Raw genomic sequence first — 12065 nt, 5'->3', positions numbered from 1 at the left:
ATGACTTAGAATCACAGAAATTATATCAACTTTTCAATCAATATGGGACTGTCAATCTGACTTCTCCCGCCAACCAGCCATTCCACTATCCCAGTCGTTTAAGAAACTGAAAATAAGCATTTTTTTATATTTTAAAAATTATCAACCTATTAACTTCTTATCTTAACATATTACGGTACCGGGCGAGTTGGCCGTGCGCGTAGAGGCGCGCGGCTGTGAACTTGCATCCGGGAGATAGTAGGTTCGAATCCCACTATCGGCAGCCCTGAAGATGGTTTTCCGTGGTTTCCCATTTTCACACCAGGCAAATGCTGGGGCTGTACCTTAATTAAGGCCACGGCCGCTTCCTTCCAACTCCTAGGCCTTTCCTATCCCATCGTCGCCATAAGACCTATCTGTGTCGGTGCGACGTAAAGCCCCTAGCAAAGAAAAAACATATTACGGTATAACGATTGATATCAACATTATAAATTATCTTAAACTATTAATTATTTAAATTATGATTGCAATTTATTTCAGTATTATTATTATCATCCATTTCTTCCGCTTTTCTTTCATAGCCGTATAACTTCCTGCCTAACTCTCAACTTCTGCTCTATTTGGCTTCTTCTATAAGTATCCAGTCTCAAATAATCACTCCTTCTTTGCCTCAGTGCTGATTATTATTTTTCTTAGATATCCTTCCTTATTATTTTCTTTTAAACACTCCCATGCGAAGTATCCTCAGTCATATCCCAACGGTGAATGCCAATTCAATGTTTGGGCTAGGCTTCCTCTATCCTGCTTTACTGCTGGGCATCAATTTAATGTACCCAACATCTATCTTGTCATTACGCCCCTGGGTATCCTCAGTTTTTGCCTAAACGTTGTGGCACCATTTTAATGCGCGCCACGTTGGATATCCCCAGTTTTGCTCCACTGTTGGGCGCCATTTTTAATGCACCATCCTTCGGGTAAATCATTTTTTGCACCATGTCGGGCGACCAAACATATGCTCCGGCTGCCTCCCCTCCTCCGACTATATCTCGTCTTCGGATCAATTGAATGGCTCAATGCATTAAAGAAAATGATGCTAAGTGTCGGTAGATATATTTGTTTCCACGAACCTGAGAATAAATAACTGTCTATGCGAAGTAAGTTTCGACTAACGCAGAAATCTCCATTCCACGTTTCACTATAACCGTCGAAATACTTTCCGAATTGTCACACGACACCACTCAGGGATAATTAACATGCATCAGTAAAGTGTATTTTTAACGTGAGGTCAACTGGGAAACCCGCATGTCTTTTCGTATTATCTACCAGCAATCATTCATTCGTAAATATCAGTGTAAAGTCATCGTCCAAATCCAATCATTCAAGAAATATTTTCGTCGAAGTTCAATGTAAACTTAACTCCTATAATTATGTAAATAAATGCAATAATACTAACTTAAATGTATAAATCCCTGATTTATTCATGATCATGAACTATTATATAAAAATAACATTCATTAACATCAATCGTCTTTCCTTTTCCGAAATATAAATCAAAATTGTTTATGATTGGACTCAAGTCAGTCTTCCTGCTAAATAATTACGTTATCGGCATCATAAGAAGAAAGAAAATTTGCAAAACTTCATAAGACGTAAATATCAGTCACATTAGATAACAATCTTCTTGGATATTCATTGAAAGTGAAGTATCTCAAAAGTTGAAATGTAAATAAATTCATAAATAAGTAAATTGACATCGGTTAAAGTGAAAGTCCCTAAGCTTTAGGAAATAAAAGAAAAATGTGCTTATTTAAAGACCCTAAGCTCTTGAAAATTTAAAAAATGCTTATTTTCCTTTATACCAAATTCATAATGTAATTGTCAATAATCTTTCTTTGATTATATTAAAAAATTGTAACGTCAGCAGTGTAAGCGACGTTCCAAATGCTATAGCTCTTATCGGCTATTTTAAATATATTTCGATAAATAAAAACAATCAGTTTCATCATGTCATTTGATATATATGACCATGTTACATCCTAAAATTAAATGTAGGTATCGTCTAATAACAAGCTATTATCATTTTTCTATCAGGAATTATATCTATCGTGATTCACGATCGCATCTATGTCCGATTATTATATCATATATTTCTTAGGAATATAGTTGGTGACACTATTTTATTTACTTATGGCAGAGATTTAAATTAAGAAGACGCCCCTCCCCGTCAAAATATGGTCTCGTCAACAAAATACCAAGCAAAACTCATTACCACTTTTGATATACTCCAAGAAGACATCAAGTTTACCCTTAATTATTTATTTTTCGGAGATTTTATTCTGAAGACTGTTTATGGTTACCAATCTACGAATTCTGTGATGCTTTTCATTGTATGAATATATAATTAACCCAAAAGGGTCTAATATTGCTATTTAAATTCATGCCGCACACGTCAAATAATATTAAAGTTTAGTATCACATCGTAATTACTATCAATAAGTCATAAGTATATCTATCTCCATATTCCAATCGTAAACATTATAACATCGCGTCATTCCTAACCACAAATATATCCCAACGAATATTTATGCATATAATCCCATCAACACGTCGTTCATGTCCTTATTTTCCCATATAAATAACATTAACTTCTTCCTACGCGGCATATCATCTCAACATTTCATTATCAAACTACAACGTTGCATTTATGGGTTAAATTTCAATCATAATACACATAATTATATTATTCTAAAAAGAAATACATGTACGAACAGAATAAGTTCACATTTACTCACATGTAGTCGTAGTGTAGCGATAACGAAGTCTTAATAACTTATAAAACAACTATCTTCTTTCTGCATTACAGGTGGATTATATCATATTAAGTACGGTACGTCGCTTTTCTTTGATAATCGTCGAAACATCACCTTAAATCTCGCCATATTTAACTATTAGCATTCCTACGTAATGACACTGATTTACATAATTGAAGATTACCTACTTCCATAGTTACAAATCAATTGCAATAATCTCTTTGCGAAGATAGTGCCAATTGGAATTATATCTCGAAGACATAAGTAACAACCTTCACACAACAATTTTATTGCTAATATCTATGCACTACATCTAACATTAATAATTACTGTAAATAAATAACATATCTTGGACTTAGCTTTCATCTGCCGATGTTACTGGACTGGGCTAGATTTCGATGCGGTCATCCACGGTCTGCTGGCTGGCTTCAGGCATCTGCTGCGTCATAGATAAGCAGTAGCATCCAGATACGGCTAGTAGAATCAGCTGAGCGGCTTCCGTCGGTTGACAGTCCCATGTCCGATTTAGTTATCCATGTTGAGGCCGTTGATTACATGCGACATAAACATGTCCAACATCGTCATTGGTATCATAAACATAATCTTCCAAATATATTATTCACTATCTAAATTATAGTTCTATAACAGGTTATTCTACCTGAAATTCAACGTTAGCTCTTAGTAATAAACTTTAAAGGGATAATCTAGTTAGTTCTTCGTTTTTCGTCAATATATTCTGTATATGCGATGTCTTTATTTCATTTAACGTCTCTCGTCAACTTTCAGTTCGAGCTTCGGCTACCGATCAAATATTTAATCTTCTCCTTTCTTAATTTCTCTTGCTTATTTGCTTCGATATTGAGTTGGATATCGGCGTAATCTTCAACATCACTTGATGTACAAATTTTTCAGCTCTAGCTCTGTAGACAACTTCCTTCTTCACGCGACGACTTCTATTTCGTGGAAAAATCTCGTTCCGATGCTCAGTGTAATTTTTTTCACTAGCTATTTTAACAATTTAAAACCTTCTACTTTTTTATCATGCATGGATCCTACATGGTCTGTATGTCTAACTTCGTGACCATGGCTGATTTGATTCGCCAAATTCGCATTCTTTTCGACATATTTATGGTTTCTTTGATTTTTATGCGTCCGTATTTTATCATTACGAAATCACGGCCTATTTAATTCTATATGTCCGTACATTCTTCAGATATAATGCTCAACTATATGATCTCTCTAATCTTACTACTGTGCATGGCGAATATAGATGCTGTAATACCTCGTTTTTTCTCATGACCAGGGCAATGAAGCGGTACACTGGTCATTGCTCAGGTAACACTTCATACGTTGGCCTTACCGTCATAGCAGAAGTGATTCTTACTTGTCAATGTTTAAATCTTAAAGTTCAGATTATCTTGGATAATGCTGTCATATGACAAATACAATACCGCTAAAGAATTATTCTATGAAAGAAAATTAATGTGTAAAAATACCTGATTAGCTGCCACTCCCGGAGGCCCGCGTTCGATTCCTGGCCTTGCCAAGAAATTTCAAAATTGGTACGATGGCTGGAACGGGGTCAACTGAGTAGAGGGGGTACCAATTCCCACATCAGACATCATCGAAGTGATTTTCCATAGTTCCCCACTTCACCTCCAAACAAATGACGGTATGGTATCTAACTTAAATCCACGGCCGCTTCCTTCCCTCTTCCTTGTCTATGCCTTCCAATCTTCATATCACCAACACAAGACCCGTGTTCAGCATAGCAGTTGCGGCCGCCTGGGCGAGTTACTGGTCATCCTTCCCAGTTGTATCCCTCGACCCGCAGTCTCACGCTCCTGGACACTACCCTTGAGGTGGTAGAGGTGGGATCCCTCACTGAGTCCGAGAGAAAATTCAACGCTGGAGGAGTAAACAGAGTAAGAAAGGAAGGAAGAAAGAAAAGTAAATACCCGAAATAGAAACGGAAAACTATGATGAGAGTTCTAAGTGCTTGTATCCACTCTGTAGTTTTGTCCTGGTCTACAGGGAATTCGTGAAAGGATATTGTCCCTTTGTCTTTTTTCCTGTTGGGAATACAAAATAGGCACATATCAATACATATTCGAATATTTCCAAACACAGTTAAAGAAAAGCAAATCACCACGTCATTAAAAGAACGAATTAGCGCTAAAATTAAAATTCTTGTTTAGGACGAAGTTACAGCGAGGAATCACTTTTTTCCTGTCTGCATAAAATTTCTGCTCGAAGTACGAAAAGGTGCACAAGAATGTCACAAATTCCAAGATGAGAAAACACAATTTTAAAAAATAGAATTACTACAATACACAATTAAACGATTAAGTCACTAGCGCATAACTAACAGCTCTCAATATCAAGCCAACAAGCACCTCTTTGCGAACACATTGCCAACATTTACGAAAGCAAAACCATATAAGTAAAACTAGTAATGCGGCAATTTACGGTCTACAGATTCCTGACAGTGGGTATGAGCATGGACGCCCATATGACAGTTTCTAAGGGGGGGGGGGGCAGACCTGGGGATAGTAGTAATTTTAATATTTTGGAAGATAAATGGTGATTTGTTTTCTGCGGTAGAATAACCCACGATATCCCCTGCCTGTTGGTGGGGGACGGTACTACTGACTTTTACATAATTTTCTTGAAGGGAAAACACGTGACTACACTAGATTTTTGCCTTTCCCTGAGAGTTAGAGGGGGGGCCACGTCCCCACGTTACCCCTGAGTACGGGCGCCCTTGGGTAGGAGGCCAGCGCTCCAGCGGCATTACGGTGAAACTTTCCAATTACAGCTTTATGCTGGGCTTCACAAGCAATTGTCAAGGTCGCTATAAGGAGCGCAGCGAGGGATCCAGTCGGCCGTGGTGAATCCCACTAACTTATAGGTGGGCTGGTGTAAGGTTGCACATGACAACTGCGCACAATGTTGGTCACACTGCAATGGCGCACGAAGCGATGTTGCTGCCACAACTGTGCACGAAGGGTGAGTTTTTAAGATCATGGGTAGAATTTTTTAAATGTTATCGCGATGATACACAATACAAATGTAATCCGCCGACAAAAATCGAGCTTTCAACTCACCGATTACTCATCACACAAAATGATACGCATAAATATACTACGAAGTTCTTATTATCGCGATATTAGAAAATACAGAATAAATCGCCGACAAAAATCTCACTTTAAATACACCAATAAATGTTAGAATAATGTACACCGGTGCTAACACAAAAGGTTTCAAATTATTTTATTATTATTATTGATATATACAGTCGTATCAGCACACACTGTATATATCAATAATAATAATAAAATAATTATATCAGCACTGTCAAAATGGCTTTGATATTTTATAATGATTATAAAAGGTTTCAAAATAAATCATAAAATTTACGAAAATTCAGAAACCTTATTTTCATACCTGACTCACAAAGGTAGAGGCTCGATACCCTCCAGATCTCTGCCATCACTACCGGCGCCTTCCTTCCTTGTCATTGTCATCATCGGCTAGGCAGATCATCAACTCCTGACAGTCACTGATGATACCATGTATTGCCATTGCCGAGTTAATGAATGTTGGGACATGCCTAACTTCCTTCATTCACAAAGCCGCATCCATTCGAGCAATACTCTCCCGGAACTGTCCTTCCCCTTTGTAATTGTGAAGGTCTTGTTATTAGTACGTACGTAATGTTTTACTTCACCCCATACCATGGGCGCCCATAGGATATTTTGTTGGGGGGGGGGGCTAGACCTGGGGTTATGTAGTATTTTTAATATTTTGGAAGATGAATGTCGACTGGTATTCTACGGTAGAATACCACGCACGGTATCCCCTATCATTTCTACGTAATACCGATTTTTAAACCGTTTTATAGAAAGAAAAACAGCTGACTATATTAGATTTTTTCCTTTCCCTGAGAGCTACGAGGGGGGGGGGGTGGCGTCCCACCTTGCCCCCGGGTATGGGCGCGCATGCCCCATACCGTACCAACTCAATGAGGTTTAAGTGACAGTGACAGTGGTACGGCAGCAGCCTATTAACCTCGTGCCCTTGTTCCTTCGCTACCTCATCGACTAATTTAGTCATACACATATACACTGAGATATTTCTTTACTGCAGCCATTCCGCTACGGGCTTTCGAAGTAGGGGTCTTGTCCATTATTACGGAGTGGTAAGATGCATTGTCCATAACAATGACAGAAGGGACTTTGAGCTGTAATAATCGTACTCGTGTCTTCGTATTGCATCAGCCTGAAAATAATTCATTCATGTTACAGGAGATAGCTTAATTCGTTTCTTTCCCGGAGTGCTGTGAAATAAGTCCCTACTATCAGCTCTGTTTCCGCTACTGCTATGTTCTCCAGTCTCTTTATTCTTCTGTTCTTGGAGGCAAACATCTGTCTGAATAACAGTACGCTTTGAAAGCCCTAATGTTTGACTAGTGCGTTCCACAACATGATCTGCAGTAAGAGAGACACGACTATACGGCGTACGTATAACCAAATACAGTAGAGGCAATACGCGACACTGAGCGAGATATCGAGGGACAGCTATTGGAATTGTCTCTAGTGAGTAGACCTGAGACCTACTGATTCTGTCATAAGAGCACGTGTATTTTTGTGTGAGGTTTTTGGTGTTATTTATGCGTTTTCAGTGAGTTGACATAATTAAATAGTAGCGTGTGTCATTCCTTGATATCTCCTCTCAACATGAGGGAAAGGTATGTGCTGTGTTTGGCTGCAGTAACTATGAAGTAGAGAAGAATGCGCGGTCGTTCTTCAGGTTCCCTCGTGACATAAAATGTAAGTAATATTGTGTTTGCATATATATACTTCCAGTGACAGAGATTTTTATAGTACTTCAAAATCTTCTGACCTGCTCGACCCTTATTTTAACTGGCTTAAAATATAATACGCATATTTTATTGTATAGTGCAGCAGTTAACCTTCAATACCGATGTGTTGTTGTAGGTATGATCGGTGGGTTTTGAAATGTCGCAGAAGTGATTTGGATAAGTTGTACAAGAAAGACGGGACGTTACGTTTATATAAGAATTGTAAGATCTGTTCAGATCATTTCCAGACTTTAAAAATCCTCGACTATACAGCCAAGGCTATGTTACATTTTTACTCTAATTGTACGTAAATATTCCTCAAAGCATCACTATCGACATTTTCATACTTTTCTTTCCTTTTATCCCTCTTCTCAGATTAAAGCAGGGATTTTATATATTATCTTTCTGTTAGTAGGCTTCATGTTAAGAGGAAAATTGTCCAGCTATTAAATGTTAATTCGCCGGGCTGAGTGGCTCAGACGGTTAAGGCGCTGACCTTCTGACCCCAACTTGGCAGGTTCTATCCTGGCTCAGTCCGGTGGTATTTGAATGTGCTCAAATACGTCAGCCTCGTGTTAGTAGATTTATTGGCACGTAAAAGAACTCCTGCGGGACTAAATTCCGGCACCTCGGCGTCTCCGAAAACCGTAAAAGAGTAGTTCGTGGGACGTAAAACAAATAACATTATTATTATTAAATGTTAATTCATTGCATCATATGTGTAAGGAATATCTTTCTGTTAGTAGGCTTCATGTTAAGAGGAAAATTGTCCAGCTATTAAATGTTAATTCATTGCACCATATTGTAACAGTAAATTTGGTACTTCGGTAGAGATGAGACGCAGGGCGTGTACCAGTCGCTGAAGTGCATACAGAGGGAGAGGGTTTTGTTTAAAAGAAATCCTAAAAACTTTGTTTTCAGAGTTTATTAAAAGATTGAAATTAATATCACCTCTGTACAGCGTATACAGTCGAAAACGTTCCTTGACCTATGGCTGGCGATGTCCTTGGATTCCGGCAGCTCCACATTCCATAGCAACGAACCACCATTCGTCCCCCGATGGAAGTTCTAGAAGATCTATTCGGTGCTTTGAAGATCCATGGCGTCGAGGTAGTCCTTGTAAATGGTGAACATAAATGAACATCGTTCAGCTCTGGGGCGAGTTAGTGCAACGGCTGCTTCTGCACAGATGATAGAGTGTTTATAAATGCTTTAGACAAGTCCAAACACAAAATGTCTCGGTGAAATGTCACTTAACTTTATCACATGTCAAGTGAAAGAAACATTCACAAAGTAAAGTCCACTCGGAACTGATTGTCCAGTTTAAAGTTATTTAAAGTTCGTTGCACCTATTACAACGTGAAGTAATGTCACATTACTTAGTTCATTGAAGCACTGTTCAATTTAAATGAAATAAAGACGTTCCGCTCGTGAATCAAACTCGTTCACGTGTTGAAACCAAAAGACGAAATTAACTGTGTACTGACAGTCCTTGGTTTGACTGTTCATAAACTAAATGTGCCCAGAATTGAAATACACTGTTCATTAGAGTAGAAATGCACTGTTCATTAAAATAGAGATGCGCTGTTCACACCTGCACAGTTCAAAAATGTCGACACAATTTACGGATTGGTAATTTAAATTTGGATTAAATACAGTTTATAACTTAAAGTATCGAGTCCTCGGCAAGGAGCAATCAGTTTTAAGTCCATCAAATTTCAATTTCGAACACTCGAAGATGTTTGCGGGTCTTGGACACTCGTATAGAGTAACAGTCAATAAATAATGTCCAGACGATACACAATTCACCTCACGTCCTATCGGAGTAAAAGGTTGTCACAATATAAGGAAATCTGAATAAGTCCACATTCAGCATGACTACATTAAAGTCCACGAACTTGAAACTTAGCAGCGGCTTCACGTTCGGTTACCGCACCCGCGAACTGACTGCGCGAATACGACAGTCTAGTGTGCTTATAGAAATTCCGGCCACAAACTGGTATCACATTCTGCAGCGCACTGCTGCTCACTATAACATGCTGCAACACACTCACACTCAGACACTGATCTGCTGAGCGAAGCAGCACGTATTTATATTTGATCCGAAACTTGTAGAACATTCTGCATCAATCCAGACTGTGTAGTGCAGCGAGGCAGGCTGTGACGTCACCCGCTCACTACGTCACACGCGCGCAGCTGTTGCTCGCTGCCCGGTCAGTTCTTCGTAAGCGTTCCGGAGCATAACACGTAAGTTTAAGATTTTCATAACGGGGACTTAGCCTGTACCGCCGTTACCGGTACATCATGTGTAAGGAATGTGCCGATATTTTTATTGACCAGTGTCTTAATGTGATGATACAATGTTTTTAAATGAGAAAAAAATAAATCCAACCGCAAGAGTTCAGGCAGGAGTGCTAAAGCTAAAAAAGTAATGCATAAATGAAAGATCAAGCCATTTCACAGCAGTCTATTTCACTTCTTGTTTATATGCCTAATTTCAGTCTTTGAATAATAACCTTTTAAATAATTCTTCATTAATTTATCCAAAATTGCTTTAGCAACTTCGAAGTTAATATCTCAAAAACACTTTCTTTCTAGACGTAATTTATTTATCCATTTCCATTGATATTTGAATTTAGCGCGATTTTTTCAGGTCAAGTCACTAGGAGCGCCACCGTCGAATTGTCTTCCATTTTAGCAATGCTAAATCCCTAAGTGTCGCGTATTGTCTCTACTGTATTTGGTATAACTCACAAGTTCTCCCCACTAATTCTAATGCCTGACAATTAAGGGACACTCCACGGCGCAAAGAATTATCACTTCGCTCTTCATAACTATGTTGTTTCCGAAACATCGCACTGCATTCGTTAAAATAATATTTCGCAACTATATCACAATGAAAACAAAACTTTCATAAACGCGCGAATCACACGTGACCACGTGCTAGCGGTGACGGACAAACGGCAACACTTCAATACGAAAGTGAAGTTAGTTATAGATGGCACTACTATACTACTCATATAGCCAAGAACAATCAACTGAAAATAGTTCGTATTTATTGTGTGGCTCGCTGAAACCTTATAACATTTTTAACATGCTCATATTTGTGTAAAAAATGAAAGATTATAAACACTATACGTAATTAAATATGAATTAACGTGAATAAAAAGTAGTAGATTTGTGTTTCTGATTGACGGGTGATGTTCTTCTTTTCATTTTTGTAGTGGTGCCAACATGACTTACAACTGTCAAGTATTATACATACTTGTGCCGGTCCACCTATCAGTTCGCCACTCGCACAGGGAGCCTTTGCTTCTGCTAAATGAAGAATTTGATATTTTTGTGAATTCAGTTGGCTATGCTGGTACTCATCAACATTCATTTATCACTTTGTTTTCAATTTTTAGTAACAAATATTGGAGGCGTGAATTTAATGAATCGTTGTTGTTATGCGAATTATATCTTGATTATTCTCTTTTAAATCTTTAATTTAACACTGGAAAATTATTAGGATACTTTGAGAATCTTGTATTTTAAGAAGGGAAAGCCATACTTGTTCGTCACATATCGTTGGTTAAGGTTTGTACTCTTCAGTTTAGTGAAGTTGTTGAGTTACTTCTTAATGAGAACGCATGTAACAACCTTTTGTGTGCTAATAAAATAATTGTTTATTAAAATATGAGTCAGACTGTCAGTACCTACTGTTTACTTTAAGTCTTTCGGCAAGACGTACATTTCCCTGGATTTATCTTGAATTATCTGACTAGCGTGTATTATTTACCTGCTGCTAAAGATATGCCCCCTTTAACTGTTAACTCGACCCTTTTCCTGCAATCTTTTACTTGCATTATTGGTGACCCTTCATTAGCCGGGCCACTGTTAGGAAAATATTGATATAGATGTGATATTCGTGTGGTTTGATCTCTTTATTTTTTTATTAGATTAGTTGTGGTCTGTAGTGGAACATTTATGAGAAGCGGAGAAGCGTCTTCCCAGAGTCGTTTTTCAGAATACAATAATATCAAAATATCAAAACTAGTATTCTGAGCTATGATAGTATTGATCTATGATGATGATGATGCTTGTTGTTTAAAGGGGCCTGACATCTAAGGTCATCGGCCAAGTATTGATCTAAATATTGTTATAGTTCTTTTATGGACCCTTACGATATGTAGGGAACCTTTTCTTATTATGTTGGCTGAATCTCGACTCCGATGCTTCTACAACTATTGTCATTTTTATACACTGACAAGGAAAAAACCCCTGGAACATTTCAGATTTTCCAAAGAAAGCGATTTACTTCATTAAAATGAATGACTTACTGTCTGGCTACATGGTTAGCATGCTGGCCTTTTGTTAGGGCAGACTTTGTTTAATGTGGGGTTGTAAGTCACTTTTTGGCGACTGGTTCC

General features: G+C 38.1%; 1 protein-coding gene across 6 annotated transcripts in view; it reads left to right on the top strand.

Annotated features, from left to right (window-relative positions):
* The first annotated feature begins 10881 nt into the window (after positions 1-10881).
* Positions 10882-12065, top strand: part of LOC136873942 (transcription activator GAGA) — a 200828-nt gene continuing 199644 nt past the window's right edge. For 5 of the 6 annotated variants that reach the window (XM_067147315.2, XM_067147317.2, XM_067147314.2 and 2 more), the window contains exon 1: positions 10882-11017. In XM_067147315.2, coding sequence (XP_067003416.2) covers positions 11012-11017 — 6 coding nt within the window. In that variant the 5' untranslated portion in view covers positions 10882-11011. The other variant, XM_067147313.2, reaches the window with a different exon arrangement.

This window comes from Anabrus simplex, chromosome 5 (assembly GCF_040414725.1).
Source record: "Anabrus simplex isolate iqAnaSimp1 chromosome 5, ASM4041472v1, whole genome shotgun sequence".
Classification (NCBI taxonomy): Eukaryota; Metazoa; Arthropoda; class Insecta; order Orthoptera; family Tettigoniidae; genus Anabrus; species Anabrus simplex.
The sequence above is the reverse complement of the archived record's forward strand: the minus strand, read 5'-3'. Positions and strand labels throughout refer to the sequence as shown.